Source organism: Siphateles boraxobius, unplaced genomic scaffold (genome assembly GCF_051911475.1).
Source record: "Siphateles boraxobius isolate OS27281-9 unplaced genomic scaffold, OSU_SipBor_1 90, whole genome shotgun sequence".
Taxonomy (NCBI): Eukaryota; Metazoa; Chordata; class Actinopteri; order Cypriniformes; family Leuciscidae; genus Siphateles; species Siphateles boraxobius.
Genome location: NW_027509220.1, coordinates 699433 through 722500, shown reverse-complemented (window position 1 = coordinate 722500; position 23068 = coordinate 699433). Strand labels below are relative to the sequence as shown.

The 23068-nt window shown below is 38.0% G+C and overlaps 1 protein-coding gene across 6 annotated transcripts in view; it reads right to left on the bottom strand.

Moving 5' to 3' along the window:
• tanc2b (tetratricopeptide repeat, ankyrin repeat and coiled-coil containing 2b) overlaps positions 1 to 23068 on the bottom strand; it is a 210103-nt gene that overhangs the window by 54100 nt on the left and 132935 nt on the right. Inside the window, exon 1 of one of the 6 annotated variants that reach the window (XM_077224638.1) lies at positions 367 to 488. The exons of the other annotated variants lie outside the window; for them this stretch is intronic. Within the exon in view, the coding sequence (XP_077080753.1) occupies positions 367 to 385 (19 nt within the window). The 5' untranslated portion in view covers positions 386 to 488. Of the gene's footprint in view, positions 1 to 366; positions 489 to 23068 lie in introns of those variants that run through there. 6 annotated transcript variants of the gene reach the window in all.

The following is a 23068-nucleotide window of genomic DNA, read 5'->3' as shown; positions in this document are numbered from 1 at the left end:
AATAATTTTCACAATCATTCTTGTAAGTAATGTAGTCCTAATGTTGCGTGTTAATATAAAACATGTGATCAGGTGTTTGTATTGATTTTACAACAGTTGCAAACGCGCCTCATCCAATCAGAATTCAAGAGTCAGAAATATAACTTCAATAATCACGTTTGATCCAATTTAATGTCCAATGAAAAATCCTGAAGCAAAACCAGTCGAGAACCACAGGCCAAAGCCAAGTTTAGACAAGCTAACATAATGAAAACAGAACTTAATCGTTCATTCAAAGAAATATCGAAGAAAATACAACTGACAGAGAGAGAGAAGAGGAAGGTGAGGATGAGAAAGAACGTTAATGAACTAAAAACCAAAACACACCTGTTCCCTGGCATGCCATTCCTTCAACACATCACACACTGATCCTGCGTGTGGCGCGAACAGCAGACAGTGAACACAAGTCAGGTGAACACACAACCAGAGCGGTGTGTGTGTGTGTGTGTGTGTTCTTCGGTCATGGGGCGTGTTTAAATTGAGTCTTCAGTGAAACATTCAGCTGTTGGACTGTCCTACCCCAAAACAATACAGCATTGAATGAAGACCAGCAAATAAAGCTAACAGTTGTCACTCAGAGGCTGCTCTATAGATCAGGAAAGTTACGTTTAAAAACATTTCTCACTTGGTAGATGGACAGAAGTTCTACAACTACTGAAATTCAGTAAGAATAGAGCTATAAAATGAATGTGATATCATAGATCAGATCATCTGCTTTTGCGAGAATTTAATGAGAAACTTTAGAGTTCTTAAAAAAAAAAAAGTTCTTTATTGGCATCGATGGTTCCATGAAGAACCTTTAATATCCACGGAATCTTTCCATTCAAAAGGTTATTTTTAAACCTTCTTTGTAAAAAAAGTTTTTTTTAAAGAACTTTCACAGAAAGTATTGCTGTGAAAAATCCCTTTTGGAACCTTTTTATTTTTAGGAGTTTTGATTGCAAACATTGGGTATTTTCAGGCAAAACTAACATTACTGAGGGAAAATTTTGTGAAAAAGCAAAATCCTCCAGTTGTTCCTTATTTAATCTCATTGTAATCTAGGAGAAACAACTGCTATATTAAACAGCTCTCATACTGTATGTCGTTCTACATCACTGAGATACATCAGCGTGAGAGTGAAATTCCCAGTTCTGCACAACAACAACAACAGATAAACCAGACAAACGGCTTTACTCGATGAGCCTGGAGCAATAACGCATGAGCATGATCTCACCGAGCTGAAGAACTGACCGACATCATCAAACAGGCGTCTCAACTTGCCCCGCAGACACACCCTCCACAGGCCTGCCATATTAACACTCCAAAACATCAAGATACCAGAGACACGTTCTGAGATCTACAAAAATACCAAACTGGGAAGACAACCGCTGGGATTTGAAACACAACTTGCTCTTTGCTTTTACCTCAGAACTCTTTTTTTCCTGTAAGTGAAAGAGTACTTACTCTAAACCTGCATGTCTGCGTGATCCGGCAACAATGTCAACATCCTTAGACTGATAACACTGAGCTAAATTTAAATATCGTAATGGACAGGTCAGACCTGACTGACAGGCCGTGCCGACTTCACCAATAATGACTCAAATTGAAAAGTATTCTCAAATTCCCTTTCCATTCTGTAGCAGGAAATATGTTGAAATAAGCACGGCGCAGTGCTCTGGATTTGTTGGTTATATAAAACTGAGCATTTGTGTGTGTGTCTGGGTAGATTTGAGTGTATGTTTGTGTTTGTGCGCAGGTTTCAGTGAGAATGTCAGTGCTGGAAATGCATCTATACATAGACAGTCACAGCACCCACGCTCCTACCTCAAATACACTGCAGAGCTGCTATCTATAGGACACACGTCGTGTACTGGTGCAAAACATGAGCTTTGTGACGTACTAAAGTGCATATGTTATAGATGGAACATCTAAGAAACTTCTCATTAGGGCTGGGGGATATACAGTAGCTAAAATGCATCTTTATATTTTACTGCCTTTTGATGATATTCAAAATGCATAAAAAGGCTTAAAAGGGTGATTTTTATTATTATTAAGAGTAACCGTTATTTCAACCAAACAGTCTTTGTTGCCAAGGAGATTCAAAATGTTTAATTCAAGAAATAAATACAGTAAAATTAAAAAATAATCAAGGGACGTTACGTTACTGTTAGTCCAGGAGCACAGGAAAGGATAATATTTAACAATCTGTTTTAGGATGCATCAAAAAGTAGTAATACAAAACATTAATTTGCACATGCCTTTTTTAATAAATAGTATATTGTAATAATTTACATATTATAAATATATTTACATGTTATATATTTTGGGTCTTTTATTCTAATACTATAATACTTTTATTCAGCATTAAATAGATCAAAAGTGATATTTCTAAATGTATACCTTATATTCAGCAAAGAATGCAAAACAATAAATAAATGTATCATGGTTTCCACAAAAACATAAAGCAGCACAACGGTTTTCAAGATGGATCATGTGACACTAAAGACTGGAGTAATGTGTTACTCCACATTAGAGGATTAGACTCCCTAATGCTGAAAATTAAACTTTGATCACAGAATTAAATTGTATTTGACAATATATTCACATAGAAAACCGTTATTTTAAATTGCAATAATATTTCACAATATTACAGATTTTACTGTAATTTAAAATTTTACGAAATGTCTTTTAACCCAGCGTGTCGGTCAAAAATGACAGATTTTTTATTTTTATTTCAATGAAATGATTGTAATATATTTTAGTTCGATAATTAATATAATTCTTATATTTTGTATTTTTAAGGGATTTTATGCTACTAAATTATATTTATGCTGTAGTTATAATCAATTTATTCAGTTTTTAAACATAGACCTGAAAATTAAATTTCCAACTTAAACTGTCATAAATCAGTTCAGTCTCTTTTTAAATATGACACTTAGCAGATTATTGCTGAAGTACAAATAGTTATAAAAAGTGAATTTGAAAGTTATAAAATTTTACATTTATTTTTAAGAAAAATGCAGAAAAAGAAACATTTTAAATGCAATAAATATTTCCAAAAAAAAACATTTTTACTCTAAAACTGACTGAGAAAATCAAAGCCATTAATCTAAACAAGCTGTGTTCCAAATTTGAGGTTGATATCTCAAGAAATGAGCTTTCATTTGACAGTACACTAACCTAGAAAGTACTGAGTAATATAAGGTAAGTACATGGGTTAAGGTTAGGTTTAGGGGTAGGTTTAGGGTTAGTACCTAGTTATTACCCAGTTATTGTAATTACTATAATAAGTACATAATATGTACATGGGAAATAGGACTGTAAAATGAAGCGTTACCTGATGTTGTTTGGCCGCAGTACCAAACGCTTCCACTAGATGAAATTCATCTCCTATTCATTTCCAATGCGCTCACTTTTGAGTGTAAACAGAACAAGTGTGACTATCTTATTCAGGAAACTTTAACCTTTTCCAATCATGTCCATGATTTTTTTGTGTGTGTGTTCAGACAGCAAGTGTCAAAACCTTTACCAAGTTTCGTACCATTCCAACGAAGTAAACAAAAAAACAAAAACAAAAAAATAAAAAACATGAAATGATCAAAATGTGATTATATTCATATGTAATTATTGTACTGGAGCTTGTGATAGTATTCGTAACTCATTCGTGAATCATGAATCAACTGATCCAGAGATGCGCAGATCAAACGAGTGATCATTCAAAGCTGAAATGACCCACATAGACATGCAGATGAAGAAGAAAGCATAAAGCACTTCCTTGTCCTCCTCCCCCTCCGTCCTGTCATCCCTGCATTCCTGCGCTCCGGAGAAGACAGATGGTTGCTATGGCAACAGGCCGTGCGGTACGAAGGGTGGCTGTAGTTTCCCGGGAGTGGGCATGTTGTGTCTCTGTTGTTGTGTTTTCCCTCTTGCCCGGCAGGAGTGTCCGGCGGGCATGAAGCGGCACCGGTGCAGGTGCGAGAGGTCTGCAGTCTGGCAGAAGAGGCGGTGTACAGATTTATCATCTACTGAGAGTCCCGGCAGGTAGTGGAGGAGCATCCTAAACAACAGCGCGTCTCTGATGACGGAGGGAGGTGGAAGAGAATGGAGTCTCAGTCCACTGATTACTCGTCTCACACACACACACACACACACACACACACACACACACACACACACACACACACACACACACACACACACACACACACACACACACACACACACACACACACACACACACTGCACCTGCACCGGAGAACTGCACTCAGGACTGTGGCGGGACAATCACATCGCAACCTTCAAGAAGGAACTTGGCAAAAATGGCACAACAACACAAAACCAGATATGACAATGTTAAAGCCGCTCTATTTTACAAACAATAATAATGAACATCAAGTCAAGACATGATTTTGCTTGTTTTTTTTAAAAAACAACATAAAACTTATGTCAAGTCCAGATACTGTATGAATTCGTAAATTGATTTGAAATGTAAATTCCCTCTCGTGTCAGAGCCACAGACATGTAGGTAGTGCACTGACATATTGCACAGTAGCGCTATATATATAAATCACGTTTAACATAAAAGTTTGTGCATACATACATATATATATATATATATGTGTGTGTGTGTGTGTGTGTCTACACACATAAATACAAATTTCTATATAAATATATATATATATATATATATATATATATATATATTTAATATAATTATATCTCTCCTGTTGCTTCCTTGTTATTAATAACATTTATAAAAAAGACATAATTTTAATATTATATTAAATTATTTTTAAAATAAAATCCGAGAATCCTTTAATGTTTTATCTCCTATAATTTGATATAATATTATATTAGAATGATATACTTTGTCATGTCTGTTTTGTGGTTTGTTTTTATATTTTGAAATTCTCATAGTCATAAGGTTCAAATCTGTACAAGAATTCAGTCCAACATAACCCTATACTATTTAAATACACGTAAAGTGGGTCTATATATTTTAAATCAGTGTTATTTTGATAAACTAGACACAATACAACATTATGGTTACATGAAAAGAGTTTTAACCGTTATAAAAAGATGGATTTGTGAGCATTTGCAACTGAAGGTGTTAGAATAAACATGTGATCGTTGTCATGCGGTGATGATGACGACACAGCTGTTCCACGATTGGCCGGAATCACCACATGACAACGATCACATGTGTTTCATGTTTATTCTAACACCTTCAGTTGCACTAATGCTCACAAATCCTTGTTTTTATAACGATTAAAGCTCTTTACATGAAACCATAATGTTATATTGTGTCAGAGTCAGCCGTCTGCTCTCGAATCACTCTTACGGTATTTTGATGCCATACGTCAGTCACGTGGATCGGCACTGTCTCAACTCATATAAAATTTCAAACTGGCATGCACTGCTTCAGGTCAGACGCAGATCGCTCTGCACACCGCCGCATGAAGTCGAACACACATAGTTCCTCTTTTTGTTCCTCATGTGATCATGTCAGGTGCTGCTTCTGTTTCATGTGTTTTGTTTCCATTGGTTTATCTTGTCATGTGACACTCAGTTCTGTTTTGTCATTGGTTCATTGTCTTGATCATGCTCAGGTGCATTAGTCTTTGTATATATAGCCCTCATGTTTCCACTGTGCGTTCATGCTCAAGTCAAGTGAAGTCTTTGTTCATTTTGTGTTTGTTCATGTTTTGTTTAAATAAACCACACATGGGTTCAGTTCCACTTGTCTTATTATGTTGTATTTTTCCTTTTTAAATCTAAAAGTCTATATTGGTATAGAGAACCAATTGAGCCAAGGCTTTTTTTGGCATTTGTATCATTATCTGATTTGCATAATTCCTTAATCAGGAGCACAAACAAACACAGACAATGTGCACCAATAAACCACGCTACAAGTAACTGCAATTCATTCAAAATGAATTCCCCAAAGCATGTCGATCTAAACAATGCCAATCTTTCCCACATTAGTAAAGCTAAATAGCAGATAGTGTGCAGGAATGCGCCTTGGCAGAGTTTAAGAGGGATGAGCAAAGGCTAAAATCGACCTTTTTCAGAGGCCGCTGACCGAGCTCTCAAAACAGACCAAGACAAACTACTCCAGATTTTACACATGACTGGAATACAGATGAGGGGTGTGCAAACGGAGGAGGCTTTGCTGTGGAAAACAGGTGCAGACTTGGGTCAGCTTTTCCAAAAACATTCAAGATATTGAATCATTGAATCAACACCTTTTCACATATCTATGACCAGAATGTGTTTAAATCATGTGTTTAAATCAGTGTTTAAATCATGTAAAAAATCCATTAGCCTGAAAAGCATCACCTCTTTTTTAAATCGTGTAGCATAAGCAATGCACAAACACACTGCAGCTAAAACAGTCGTTACACCTCTGGTAAAGTTCAGTTTTTTACATGCAAAATATGGAAAAAATACAGAGTATCACGTTGAGAATGTTTTAACCAGCTGCTCCACCGTCTGGTAAGGAAACTGTGCAGCATTTGACAGGAAAGCCCTACAGCGAGTAGTGAAGACGGCACAGCGTATCACTGGGGCCTGAAGACATTTATAACACGAGGTGTGTGAAGAAGGCCACCTCCATCATCAAAGTCTCTCTCATCCTTCCCACATCGGGTTCAAGCTCATCTGGGACGAGGCTGAGAAGCATGCAGACAGCACGTTTGTCTATAGGACATTTGTCTATAGGAAAAGTAAACAGCACATTTGTCTATAGGAAAAGTCAATTGGTAATTCACCGGGTTTAGTGTGTAAGGCCCTGTTTACACCTGGTAATATGATGCATTGTGGTCGGTCGGATCACAAGTGGACGATGCTTAATACAGGTGTAAACTGGGTTTAAAACGTTTTGAGCTTGTCAACTTTCGACCGGTCGAAAACACATTTGACCGGATTTCTTTCGTAGTGTAAACGCTCATGTGGTCGAATGTGTTCGAACGTGTGGATTTGCGCTACGCCACTGCTGATCTCTATGTGTTTTTCTGTCGTCTCCGTGCGCGTTTATATGTAAATTGTACAAGTTTTTTTTTGTCCATTAGATCATAAGATCTGATCAAACACATAGATTTACCCTTCCCTTGAAGAAATCAGGACAGAAGTGGTTGAAATTGGGTTAAAAAAGATGGATTTAAACACCAGGTTAAACAAGGCCTAAAAGCTTATAACTGTCTGCAAAGCCACTGGAAGGCAAGCCTGCAACCTTAGCCAGAAAAAGCATAATGCCTCAGTTTTTCTTTAATGGATGTCAGTGGAGGAGAGGCTTCACTCTTCTGAATAAACGGCTTTTCTGATAAAATCGCTTATTTAATGAATCGACGGCCCATCGGCTAATCTTCAACAAGTTTGCACTTAAACATTCGTTTAATGTTCATTGCCGTACACATCTTGAAAAGTGAAGCCAAAGCATTCATATCGCCCCCTGGTGGCTGGTTGCAGTGTTAGGTCATAAACCCCACCCTCTACATGTAAATGAATGGGATGTGAGCCACACTAAAAAATCAAACTACACTTCTAATAACTTTTCACCAAAGACGGGTTTTGCCTTTTTAGGTAGTTCTTATCAAGCCGAGTGTTCGTTTTTCGAATACGTTTGTTTTTAGTTAGATATTTGATGCTATAAACAAGGTGACGATCATTACCTCACAAACACTACTGCGCAGACTCTGGCTCCAAATGAAGTCACCAGCGCAAGATGACAGCGGCCATTTCTGGGACATTTGTCTTCATTATTCTACAGTTCAAGGAGGTGGAGACACATCGTCCATCTTTTTTTACAATCTATGGTCTGCACACACAAGCTTAACGAACAGTTGTCTGCACTAACATGCAAAGCTCTAAAATGTACTGAATGAGTCACCAACAGATGCAGATCGAGAAACAGAAAGAGCTCTGCAGTCCCAGCAGGAGACGTGACCGCCGTTACGACAGCCCAGATCAGACACGAGAATCAGGAGCTCCTCACTAACTCAGCTTTTCACAGAGGAGCCGAGAATACACGCACAAAAACAGTGGGTGGTGATGACAGAGAAAGGTCATAAGCCAAGGTCAGAGACAACAGATGGATCAAGTCAAAGGGAGGATAGGGTTTCACTACCTCTAATGGTAGAACATTGGATTGTAATAGTTCCACAGATAAACTCACCTGATTTAATTTCATATCCATTCTTTCATTATGTGATCTGATTACGGGACAAAAATCAATAATTATATGAGCGGCTGTTCTATATTGTGAATATGGTCATGACTACAGGGCATTGTTAGGCATACTGGACAAACAAATTGTATTACAACATTACTTTATTAAAGGGGATGTATGTAGAATTCAGAAACCCTTCTTATTAGTGAGACCGGTGGCCGTTAGGTGAACTGCAGCTGGCAACTTACTGCTCGCACTCGAACACGTAACATCCAGGAGACTGAATGTGATTCGATGCCCCGATATACTCACAGCGAAGATCTTTTTCGTTCTTTGCTTAAAAGAATGAAATACCTTTGCAGCAATACACTTTTACCGAACATCCTGACGCAGTCTACACTCCTGAGAGCAACGTTTAGATGAGTGTGTAAACATGTGCTGCACACTTTCCTCTCAATAACAAAATAAACACAACAACAATGACAGCATTGAATACTGCAGTTAAGAAAGCATCTGACCATAGCGATGTGGAAATGTTTGCACCAACTCTGCGATTCACCGATAATTAAAATAATGCTGTTATGGTAGTTTGATTATATGTGAGATTATAGACTATATAGAACTGGTTATATGAGACTATAGTTTGAATTAATCCTTTTTCTTTGCATGACACATTGACATTACAGTACAGAATAGGCATTATTCTGAACATTGTATAAGCATTAGTGTGTCAGAAAGGAAGAGAGGCTCTCAGAAGTGTGTAAACATCACATCCTTTTGATTTTCCCGGCAAAAACCGGTAAACTGAGTCCTTCAAAAAAAATCAGTCTACAGGCTTTCATAGACAACCTAGGAAGTCAGGGAAGGTCTTGTTTTTAAGTTTTTTTTAAGTAACTAGCTGTTCACACATTGGCACTACAAAAGCAATTAATACATGGAAATTCTTACATCTTTAAACTGATTCACTAATTAAACAAAGAAACTCTTTCATTTAGAATAATGCTTGTCAACCCCCAGTATAAAAAATCTAGATTTTCTCTCCAATACTTAATAAATAAATGTTCAACATTAAATAATGATTAACAGGTCATTCATTAATATGGAATGGAATGTTGTAAAGAAATGTATAATTCGCCTGATTTCAAATATATTCATTACGTGATCTGTTTATGGGACAAAATCAATACTTAAGCAATAAGACATGAAAAGCTGTGCTATATTACATATATTATTAGACATACTGGACCAACCAATTTATTTAAACATATTGTTTAATTAAATCAATTAATTCAGAGTAAAAATCAGAGTATTAAGATTTTCTCAGTAACACTTCATAATCAACGTTCAACAATAAATAATGATTAACAGGTAATTTGTTAAACGTTTTAAAGAAATTTGCAATTGTTTATATATATTTTCTTCATTGACCCTTTCTAGCATGACTCAAATGCTGGTTTCATTTGTTAACATCAGTTAATTATAGTAAACATGAACCAAAAATGAACAATACTTTTATGAATACATATTTGAAATCCAAAGTTGAATATGTTAACAGTTAATAAACTGTGAACTAACATGAACAAACATTAACAAAGATTAATAAATGCTGTTCATTGTTAGTTCATATTATCGAATGCATAACGAATGAGACCTTATTGTAAAGTGTTAACGATTAAATAATTAAATATTTAAAAACTTGTTCTATTCAATGTCAGTTTGGCCTAAATTTAAACAAATAATTTGCATCACAATCTCTGACCCAAAAATTTTTGTTAAGATTAACAGAAAGCACACATGTGGAAATTAGAAATTAATATATGTTTTCTGTAATAGTAGTGTCAGACTCAATGGGACTTTGGCTTAACTTGAACCACATTCCACGAGAGCTTTAGATGGAGGAATCGCTGAACATGAAACCCGCTCACGGGGAAATGTGAAGCATTCCCACACTGACAGATGCCTGAACAACAGCAGGAGGCAGTGCGGATACTGTGGTCATGTGACTCGAAACCTGCTCTCTGAAACAAGCAGAACACCCTTACTTACTGGATGTGTTCAAATACCATGCGAGCAACAAGACAAATGAAGTTGCGTGTGAGTTCGGTGGGTTTCCGTGTACGAATGCTGTTTTTAGCTAGAGTGCATGAATGCTATCATGATGCTGAACTCTAAACACTGCTATGCACAACATACTGCACTATTGTTCTGAAACTTGTACATTGTCATTCCGGTCTTCCTGCTCTCTTTATGCATTCACTGGTCCAGAACATCTATCAAACACATACAAAGAAACTCAAGCATTACACTGACCAGATGTTCCAATCAGATCTTATTTTTCAGTATTTATGCCTTGCTTTCTGGTAAACAAGATTTAGTTACTTGATAAGCAAAATGTCATAGGATAATAATATTCCATGAGATCAGAACAATCGCCGGCTGACTGAGACACTCACGTCATGTCAGTGTTTGCTGTGATTGTAGAATCTTCTCGCAGAGACAAGCCCCTCCCATAGATGTAGCTCCGCCCACTTCAAACCCCTCCCATGCCATCGGCCCCTCCCATCTACAGCTGCTTCTTCAGGGTTCAGGTGTTCATGGAAAATGATCCAGAATATATTTATTAATTAAAATGTATTCTTTGCCTATTTGGCAAATAGTTTTTCAGCATACATGTAAGAAACACACACAAAAAAAAAACAATTTGCTAATGAGATAAAGTCTTATTGTAGTTTTGCTTCTCAATTTTATTTTGTTAGAATTTTATTGTTCAACAAGACTTAAGTACTGATTAGGTGCATGTTTAACATAAGTGCATGTTAAAAATCAGGAAAGATAGGAGAACATTGTGCTTACGTTTTTCATCTTCAAACCAATCTTGCGCTTCCTATAATATTAATCATTAGGTCAGTAGATGGAGAGTAGACTTTTTTTTTTGTGGCTGTTTGAAGACATTCGACCCCATGAGCGTTTACACTATGAAAGCGATCCGGTCGAATGTGTTAACTACTTCAGGAAGTGGTCGAAAGTGGACAAACTTGAAACTATTTAGACCAAATTTACACCTGTATTTAGCATCGTCCACTTGTGATCCGATCGATCTTAATACCAGGTGTAAACAGTGCCTAAGTAACCGGTTCATAAGAGTCATTTTTATATTAGACTATTTACAGTTTTTACAGGCCCATAGACATACATAAATCCCACAGCAGATTTAAGCAGTTGGAGCTGGGGGAGGTGGAGGGTTTCAGAGGCATTAAAGCAAACAAGTAATTTATGCTTGTATGCTTGTTTGCTATTTTGTATCTTCGCGTACCGTCATTACGCTTACAGAAAACAAGTAATATATTTAAGTGCTAAGCAAGCAATCTCATTGGCTGCAGGATCAGCAGAGGTCAATCAGCTTGTGCCATGCGGTAATGATGTGATTGCTTGCAGATTGCCTGTAAAGGACCAGCCTGCTCCCTCTAGAGTTTCATGACTGAACTATATATTTTAATTAGGCAAAATAGTAAAACAATTTAATATAGGCCATAGGCCCATATTGGTTACCTGCAATACCATGAAAGTAATTATCAGCAAACATAACAGTACTTTATCATGGCACTTTTTGCTGTTAGTTTAGTACACGCTGAACACATTTTATTCTACAAGCTTTGTTATGCCACATATTATGCCACAATTTTAAAACGCGCTTAATTTTTCTTATGCAAGAAAGACTTGTTTTATTCTTTGATCATTGTAAATTCAGACAAGCTCTAGAACTGGCGCATAAATTCATGAATCTAAATGCTTTTCAAAGCGTGGATCACTGTCATGAGAACAATTACTGTATGTGTTTTGAGCATTTTAGGTTAATGTACACTAATACACTTCAGAGGAGAACACACACCCCTAACAAAACAAATCCTAGCCAGGGTTCAGTGGAGCATGTCTAATACTTCCTTTAGATAGTGCACACATTCACACATGTCGTGCAACATCTGCTACATCTCTGATAGTGCTAAACAACTGGGCTGCACTTGTGTGTGAGCGCGTGTCCGAGTTCATTTCAGGTCAGCTGCAATGAAGACGCGTCTCAAAACCCTGACGCTACTGCGGCTGGTTCATGTGTGAACATGTACAATAAGTGCATCTGATTGAGAAATAGACATTTGTGATGATTAAATCATAGAGCTTTAAACTCCTGTCTGTCTTTGACGGCACATTCATTCACGTGCATTTCTGTCTATCACAAAACCTGATGTGAAATATGCAGCATGTGCAATACAATAGTGGTTAGAGAATATTTATGAACCATTTATATTTTTTAACAATCTTGATTTGATTTGTAATTACAGTATGTGACTGATTTGTATAAATGCGTTTATCACAAAATGAGCTTTGGTTGGAAAAAACATCTGAAGCAAAGAAATTCAGCTTATTTTAAGCAGCTCATGTAATGTCCGATGGTGGATGAATGAAGATGACGGTACGCGAAGATACAAAATAGCAAAGGCTTTATTCTAATAGCAAAGATCCAAAACAATAGAACAGTGTGCTAGTGCACAAACAATAACAAGCCAAGACAAGCGTGAGAGGGGAACTTAAATACACAGATAATGACAAGGACAACAGGTGACGGTGATAATGATGAGGCGCAGGTGATGATGACAGGGGATGCTGGGAAGTGTAGTGAAGACACAGACGAAGAAGGTGGTGAATGTGACATAACTCCCCCCTCCCGCTAGGCGCGACCCCCGCGCCGTACAAGACAGAACACGGGAGGGGGGGTGGGCATCCTGGAGTCCGTGACAGGAAGGAGGACCGGATGCAGCAGGACTCCAGGATGGTCCAGGCGGCCATGGCGGAGCAGACTGGTCAAGGGGCCATGGCGGAATAGGAGACCACCCCTCGGGCGGCCAGGGCGGAGCAGGACGAGCAGACTGCCAGGGCGGAGCAGGCCCTAGGGGCGACTGAGGCGGTGAGGACCCTTCGGGTGGCCGTGGCGGTGAGGACCCTTCGGGCGGCCATGGCAGTGAGGACCCTTCGGGTGACCGTGGGCTCATGGACGCGAGGGCCTACTGCCCCCCCCAAAAAAGTCTCTCGGCTGGACTGCGCCAGCGGTGAAGGGGTCTCTGGGCTGGACGGAACCAGCGGCGAAGTTGTCTCTGGGCTGGACGGAACCAGCAGTGAAGGGGTCTCTGGGCTGTGCGGCTTCAGCGGCGAGGGCTCTGGGCTGCGCGGCGTCAGCGGCGAGGGCTCTGGGCTGCGCGGCGTCAGCGGCGAGGACTCTGGGCTGCGCGGCGTCAGCGGCGAGGACTCTGGGCTGCGCGGCGTCAGCGGCGAGGACTCTGGGCTGCGCGGCGTCAGCGGCGAGGGCTCTGGGCTGCGCGGCGTCAGCGGCGAGGGCTCTGGGCTGCGCGGCGTCAGCGGCGAGGGCTCTGGGCTGCGCGGCGTCAGCGGCGAGGGCTCTGGGCTGCGCGGCGTCAGCGGCGAGGGCTCTGGGCTGCGCGGCGTCAGCGGCGAGGACTCTGGGCTGCGCGGCGTCAGCGGCGAGGGCTCTGGGCTGCGCGGCGTCAGCGGCGAGGGCTCTGGGCTGCGCGGCGTCAGTGGCGAGGGCTCTGAGTCTATTAAATCCCACTCCATCGGATTCTGGACGAGGACCAGCGGTGAAGACTCTGAATTGGACGGGACCAGCGATGAGGGCTCTGGCTAGTGCACAAACAATAACCAGCCAAGACAAGCGTGAGAGGGGAACTTAAATACACAGATAATGACAAGGACAACAGGTGACAGTGATGATGATGATGAGGGTGATGAGGCGCAGGGGCAGGTGATGATGACAGGGGATGCTGGGAAGTGTAGTGAAGACACAGACGAAGAAGGTGGTGAATGTGACAGCTCAAGCGTCATAACAACATCAAATGTCAACATATATGCTAATATGGCTAGAAAACACTACAGTTAACACTGCGACAGAAAAGGCTGAGAATGCAGTGATCTTGAAAATGTAAAAAATCTCCAAAACAAATCAATAAAATTTTAACTTTTCAATCCATCAACATAGGGATCCATTAATACATATACACCACTGTTAAAAACAGTTTTCAACATTAAGGAATAAGCATATTAGAATGATTTCTGAAGGATCATGTGACACTGAAGACTGGAGTAATGATGCTGAAAAATTAAGCTTTGCATGACAGGAATAAATTACATTTCAAAATATGTTCAAATAGGAAACAGCAATTTTAATTTGTTATATTATTTCACAATATTACTGATTTTACTGTATTTTAATGAGGTATATATCGACCATCAGACACGGGTATCAGCACTGAAAATGTAATATCGGCTAATGACTACTTTATCTGAACAGAATAATAACATCCTGGTATAGATGATAAAACATCATGTTGGGAACAAATTTGATTTGAAAATAAGTAAGCCTCGAAAATGCCGGGAAGGTGAGTGTGCAAGTCATTTGACAAATGCAGGTTATCAAGCACAATGCACAAATAATGCTGCAATCCATGAGGTGTGTGAATATTGTGAGAAAGGCGATAACAGCGTCTGTGTGTCGCGTGGCGGTCAGCTTATCCTCCGTGTTAATGAGCGAACGAAAACACGGTTAATGATGTCACAGCACTAAGCTTTCTTCACTGAGGAATGATACTAGGAATCTGTTGAGTTAATCAAAATGACATCTTTCCAGCGCATGTTGATTGTGAAACGAGCAGAGAGAAAGGATATTAAAAAGACGTGCTGCTGTTTAATGCGCGAGAAGCGTCTGATGCTCGGCCGTCATCACATTAATGATCCTGACACTCAATTACCCTGCTGATACACACAATCCTTTTACTGGAAATGCACACAGACTTTGTTGATGTGCAAAACATAGGTTATTGGCTTTATCAGATCATTTCATTAGCATGGATTTCTCCTCATTCATTCAATGTTCACAATATGTACACAATGATATTGTGGTGAATTTAAAACAAAAGTAAACTATAGTAACATGCTCATGCTGACCCAGGTTTGAGTTTGATCTGGTTCTTGACTCCACTGTCCCTTAAAAAAAGGCAAAAAGTTGTTTCACGACTCATTACACACACACACACACACAAACACACACACACACACACACAAAAAAAGGCAAAAAGTTGTTTCACGACTCATTTCTACACACACGCACTCACACACACATTATATATGGTTGGTTGACTGATGGTTCAAATGACAAAAAAAGTTATTTCAGGGCAAATACATAAATAATTATATATATATATATATATATATATATATATATATATATATATATATATATATATATATATATATATTGCCAATTGGCAAAAGTTTGCAAAAAAAGAATGAAAAAAAGAATAAAAGCCTAACAGTCTTAAAACAAACCTCAAGCAATTGGCATGGGGTATAATAATAATAATAAATAGAGCTTTTTATGTATTATATGATTAAATATGAACATTTACTAAAAACAATGACTGATAGGTGAAATAAATAAATACAGTTTCTATCTATTACCGTAGTGGATGTCATAATTGTATGTATTGCTCTTGTACCTTTCATTTTTTCTATTCAACATTATTTTAGTTCATAAAGTTGATGAAGAATTGTTTATTTTATAAATAGGACAATTACACACACTTAAGTCACAAAAGCCTTATATATACCTCTATGTTATATATCTCATTATATATCTCATTATATAGGACCTAAAGCAATTGGCATGTTTAGCCGTGTCTATTAAAATTCAGCCCCTAGAGGCTTTAACTGGCAGCTTTATCATAATATAACATCCACTGGCACTGCAATACAGGAGAACGAAACACTGTAGAGACGGTGTGAAAACCAAACCTGCCTTTCAGTGCCAAAGAGGGTGAGCAACAGCACTCGCACCTGTGGGCAGTCCACACACACACACACACACACACACACACAGACACACACACACACACACACAAACATTCTGACTGAGCTGCGCAGCCACATCATGAATGTGCGGCCCGGATCACCATGGTAACCGGGGGAAGAGGACAGGAGCTCCGGCAGGTCTTGTGCACTTTCTCCAGATAAACAGTGAAACATCCATTTACAGTGATGCACAAACATCTGAACCATGATCACGCTGTGACGCCCGTCAAGGCGTTCACAGTAACACAGGTACAGATCAATAAAGTATGATTAGTTGCTACAAAATACCAAAATCCTTAAGACATGAAAAGTATTTTTTTTTCTGTTGCTGATGACGGAGCAATTGTATGGCTTCAGAATATGAGTCTGTTATGCTGGCTTTTAGGTTGGCAAAGCGAATCACTGTCCACCTGGATTGCATGGACATTTTTTTAAATGTCTCCATTTATGTTCACTCACGTGGAAACTGGTTCCATGGATCAGATGCATATCTTAACGACTTGCTAAATATTGTTCAATATTTCAGTAATCTTGAAGCCTCTTCACTTGACAGTGATTGAGTAATTTGAGGCCAAGATCCTCAGTGGAGACTGATTCACAGCAGTCAGACAAATCTGATCCATTTACTGTAGTTTACCTCTTTGTACAATGCTTTTAAAAGGAGTCCAAATTATACAATTGGTGCCGAATGCTTGTCTTTTTTGAAACGCTAAGTTCCATTCAAAGGCACTTAAAACTCCTGCTCAAAAAATATAAATAAATAAATACAGTAGACAACATTTGAAGTGGATCAAAACCTTACATCAAAATTATACATGAATTTTGAACAATACCCGTTCTGGTCTTAGGACAACTTTGATGAACTTTTTTGATCCACTTCAAAAGTGAACTACTGTAATATAAAACACCAGTGCACTACAAAGTGCTCATTATATCTGGTATCACCTTTTAAAGATGTCTTTCTTTCCAAGAGAAGACTATTTTTTGATCAAGCCATAAAAACTAACAAACAAATAAATGGATATAATAATACAATTATTATTCAATTAAAAATGATTAAAACAATATATAGTTATATTAATATATAAGTATAAAAATAAAATTAGTTATTTCCCCAAAAAAGTGCCCATTATATCAACTGCACTTCTATCATAAATAAATAAATACAAATATTCAATTGAAAAAGATAAATAAATAAATAATAAATTAAGTGAGTGAGTGAATAAACAAATTAATAAATGAACAAACAAGCAAACAAATAAATAAAATAAGTTTTTTCCCTCAAAAAAGTGTCCATTATATCAACTGCACTTGTATTACCTTCTATAGGTGTCTTTCTTTCCAGGAAAAACTATTTTTAAGTTAAGCCACACAAAATAAATTTTTTTTTGCAAAATGTATTTTTTTATTTAAAAAGATAAAGAAAAAAAATTAAGTGAGTGAATGGATGAATAAATAAAAAAAAAGTTCTTTACCAAAAAAAGGGGCCATTATATCAATTGCATAAAGATGTCTTTCTCTCCAGGCGTACTTATAAAAACAAAAGCACACGGACTCCTGGAAATTGCATAGATGCTAATCAGATTGTGGAAGTGGACACCCAAACACCAGAGCCATATGTGCTCGCTGAACATTTCATTTCAAAAGCATTAATATGGAGCTGGTTTTCCCTAACAGCTTTGACTCTTCTGGGACGCTTTCCCCGAGATGCTGTAACGTAGCTGTGGGGATTTGTTCTCATTCAGACACAAGAGCATCAGTGAGATCAGCCACTCCAAAAGGTTAACCGGGTTTCTGCTCCAACTCGTCTGTCTGCACTCAAGTCAAAGCCATGCATCATATTCACAGCACATTACAATATATGTGATGTATATTTACCTATTTGTTGAATGTGTGGAGCAAGATTTTAGACCAATGAGATTTAGCAGTGGAATTTAATTCTGCAGAAATAAGCGCAACAGTCCTGTAAGTAGAAATCCCATAAAATCTGTCCATGCACAACAGAAAATTTGCATAGACTAGTAAATTGTTTACAGTATATTTTTAATATATATATATATATATATATACATACATACATAGACACATTATATATATATATATATATATATACACATACATACATAGACACATTATATATATATATATACACACACACACACACACACACACGCTTCTCTTCACAAAATGACAGCTTTTTACAAAGATACATTCATATGTGGTGTTATTTGAAATCATTACAACTTTTAACAAAACATCAGTCAAGCATTTTTTTATGACTGAACTTATGGGCTGACAGTGATGCTTAACATTATCGGTCATTCAATAATATTGGTGTTTATGAAAAAAAAAGGTAACACTTTACAACAAGGTTCCATTAGTTAAGGTTGGTTAATGCATTAACTAATTAACTATCAACGAGCAATACACTTGTTACGGTATTTATTAATCTATGTTAACGTTAGTTAATAAAAAATAATGTTCATTGTTATTTCATGTTTGCACAGGTCCATAAAATAATAATAACAGATACAACTTTTGATTTTAATTATGTGTTAGTAAAGGTTGAAATTAACATTGACTTAGATTAACACATTCTTTAGAAGTATTTTTTAGCTAATGTTAACAAATGGAAACGTTTATTGTAACGTTACCAAAACAACAACAAAAAAAGTACAGTAATACTACTACTTGGTTGCTGCTAATTCTCCTATCACTAATAATATAATAACACGCGCTAAAGTCTAATGAGCTGCTGGGCTCATGAATATTAATTACATTATCTGCATTCACTCAAACTGATTTGCTGAAACGTGCACATTCCTTATGTAATAGGTGAGCGCTAGCCAATGAGATTGCTGCTTGCTCATTATTCCCGCCCACTGAACCAACGAGCCGCTTGTTCTTAAAGGCTGAATAATCCCGAAAGAACTCAAGAAAAAAACAAGAAAGAATAGCATTTATATGTAGCGCGTCAATTCTATGTGCAAGACTCGTGTGATGGTGAGTCGGGCTGCTACAAACTGGTGTGACAAATACACTGAGCATCCATTGATATCAATAAGAACGGAGCACTCACTCAAGAGTGAGACTCTCAAACGTCCCATCAACAAAACCAAAACTCAGATAGCTTGGAATGCCATTTCTGTCATACGACTAAGAACAAAATCTTCTCGGTAAATCCAGTAGCACCTCAATGCAGTACATGAGATCCACGGGGAGGAGTCGGATCAAGATCCAAGGGGTGGAGATGGGTAGGATTAGGGTTGGGTTTAGGGATTAGGGGTGTGTTTAGGGATCAGGGGGCGGAGTTGGCTAGATTTAGGTGTATGCAAGGTGGGAGGAGTTGGATCTGGATCCGACTCCTCCCCGTGGATTTCATGTTCCGCAGTGAGAACCATCTCGGTAAATCAGCAGTCTCTTTCCATAAACACACACACACTATTACTGAGTAACATGGAGGAAATGAGCAGGTGGAAATATTGAAAGTGAGAATTGGTAAAGTGGCTAATCAGACACGCTGGTATGCGGATCTTCAGTGTAATGTTTAGTGAACCAAGGCACAAGTAATATCTGTGAGAGGACACACACACTCACACAGCACAAATTACCATTACAAACGCTCACATGAAAAGAAAAAATCAACAAAAAGAAAGTAAGTCGCTTTGGATAAAAGTATCTGCTAAATGCATAAATGTAATTGAATGTCAAGGCAAGAAACATTAATGGATCCATTTTCATAATACTAGGCATATAATTAATATTGTGTGACAATTTAAAATAAAAACATTATTTGCACATAGTTAAAATGCATTACTTTCCACCCAGGCTCTTTGGGAAAAACATGCCTCTGGCGATACTTCTGCTGAATGACGAGACTCGTACTCGAGCGCGACCGAGTAAGTTTACTACATCCCGATAGACAAACATCTGGAGCTGCTATTGTGATGCAAATTTCAAAATGTTTTAGCGTACAAATCATGGACTGACTATGGTATAAGTCTTTTGAGATCATAACATACTGAAATGCATGAAAATAAGTCTTTATTAATCAATAATATTGATCAGAATTTTTGTGAAAAGGAATAAAAGTTGTTGGTATTTTACTGCGACTAGTGTTCATTTTAGCTGGAAAATGCATTGAATTGTACATGCTTTTTAGTAAGTTTTAAAGGTTTTTTATGAGCCTATTATCTATTATGTTTCTTTTTTATTCCCTTCAAATCCCTTTAATTCTTCAACTTCTCTAAATGAATAGGTCATTTGTGTCCATTACCACATAACAAAACAATTGGTTACGGACTTTGATCAGACTTGAAATGTGTAAATTGATTTTGAGTATGTGTAAGATAAGAGAGTGAATCTAAATTCTGTAATGTGTAGATTGCATATGCCGTCATTATATTTCATCAGCCGCCATTCTCTCTAGATATCCAGCGTCAGCCAATCACTCTATATAGAACATACATTTATTATAGAGAAGAGAACTGAGTGAAAGTAAACACTCACGTATGCTAGCCAATGGAAGCTTAGCTCCATAACATCAGTATTAGCTGTGGGAAAAAGATCCAACACACTGTTAATCCCACAGCTCTGTTTTGTAAGCAAATCATTATCCAGACTATTAATGGCACACTGCAGAATTCTCTCTTCCTCCCTCTCTCTCTCTCTGTCCTTCTCTTGCTCCCACTCAGTCTCTCTTTTCAGTCCATTTCTCCCACCTTCTCCATCTCCATTTCTCTCCGTCTGTTTTCGGGGAACCTTTCTAACGCTTTTTCTCTCTCTTTCTCTGTTCCAAATCCTTGAGAGCTGCCTATGGAGGCATTTTACGCCATCGATGGTGCGCTCCCGACTTTAAAGCTGATCCAATGGCTTTCTTAATGATGCTGACTCGTAAGATTACTTGTTTTAGCCAAGGCAATAAAGGCAACACTGGATGTATCCTTTAATTGAGAAGCCAATCCCATAATGCGCTGCAACAAGCTCTGTGAAAATGTATCCAACATGGCAGAAAAAAAGAATTGTTGATTATAAACATAGAATTCATTCAATATTGAAGTATTTTGAGGATTTTCAATTGGAAACTCAATTGGAATCAATTGCTGAGTCTCTCGTGCAGAGCACTATTTGTAGTACTATGTAGAGGGTTCTTAATCAGGAACTTATGTAGAACACTACATGAGTTGGAACACTCTACATACACTACGCTGTCTATGCAAAGTGTTTCAAATCAGGCACTTATCATTTTGAACACTCTACATGATTTGGAACACTGCATACACTACGCTGTATATCCAGAGTGTTTCAAATCAGCTACTTATTATCTAGAACACTAAGTGATTTGGAACACTCTACATGAACTACACTGTCTATGTAGAGCATTCCAATTCTGGTACTTATAATGTAGAACGCTCAACATAATTTGGAACATTCTATGTATTATGTGCCTATGTAGAGCATTCCAAATCAGTCATTTGATCGTTCCATGACGGTTAGGACGCTGCCTTAGAAGGAAGCCGTCTATGTAGGCAGTAGGCAGCGAGACAGCTCAGTAGATTTTGGAACAGAGATTTTATGTTTCTTCTTGAAAAACTCCATTTGAGCTGAACGTGACTGAAAACATTGGACGCCAGCCTCCTACTGATTTTGTTCACACATTGCCTGGGCAACTTTAGCTGTACAACAGCAATGCTGAACATTTCAGACCCAGAGAATTTCAAAAGGTAAAAGAGGGAGCAGAGAAGAGGAGAGATTTCAAATTTAATCCTTGTACTGGACACTGTGTGAGAACATAAGAAATCAGAACATTTAGTACTATGCAAGTTACGTCTCACAGAACAAAATGTACCATTGCCAAACAACCAGCGTCAATTGTAAATAATAACTTGGACATGCAATATTGATTGATGTGATTTTTGTGAAGAAAACAACGTAGCTTTAAATAGATAGTTCATCCAAAATTAATGTTTTTCACCTTCCTCACCTTATTCCAAACCAGTTGGATTTCCATCTTCCATGGAAATAATCAATAAAGCACCATAAATGTAGTGGGAAAAATGTATTTTGACTATATTTTCCTGTTAATGGGATCTTTTGGGTCAAAAATACTAAGAACTGTGAATTACTTGAAACCACATAAAAAAATCCATGCTAGACCAACAGAATTATCCCAACTAGTCAAACAGTTGTATGAACAAAGATTTCTTTTTTTTAGTTAACAACATTGCTGAAATGTTTTCAGCATGAATTGCAGCATTAATAAACAATGCTTTAACTGCTATATGATAATTGTTTTGCTGTTTGCTGACTTTTGTTGTTGTCATGTCATTATTGCTAGTTATTGGTATTGTTGTTATGTTAAGAGCTCATCTTTTTAAATTAAGTGATTGTCTCCATTCTTGAGATTTGTGTGCCAAGTGTTGAGGTCCACAGTACTGTATGTACAACCGACTACAACTATATCTCAAATATCTTTGCTTTGTGAGGCGATTGCACATTTAGAAACAAAGATAGCATAGTTCACTTCACATATTAAGAGTCCTGTAAAAATAAGTATATGACATGATCAATTTATCGTTACTAGGCTTCCTGCCATAGTCGATGTTCCCGGAGTTACTCTGTGTTCGGCCATACACTGATTCCAGTACGTGTCCACCGCGGCAACCTCCCCAATGTCCTTAAAAAACCCTTTAATTTAGTTGCACAATGGACGCTACAGTTATAGACTGAAAGCGTCTGCTCCATATACAGCACGAGCTGCACAGTCGCAGCAGGATTCAGATTTCACTTATCTCGTGACGATAGATGACTGACAAGACGATGGCGGAGGATTTGGTGTGCAACAGATCCTGAACATCACTGACAAACATCCTATCTTGTAAAATGTGCGGTCAGAATCATTGCTCCCTATACACAAAGTACAGTGATCACAAAAGAGAAAGTAAAACGCAAGCGCGCATTCAAACG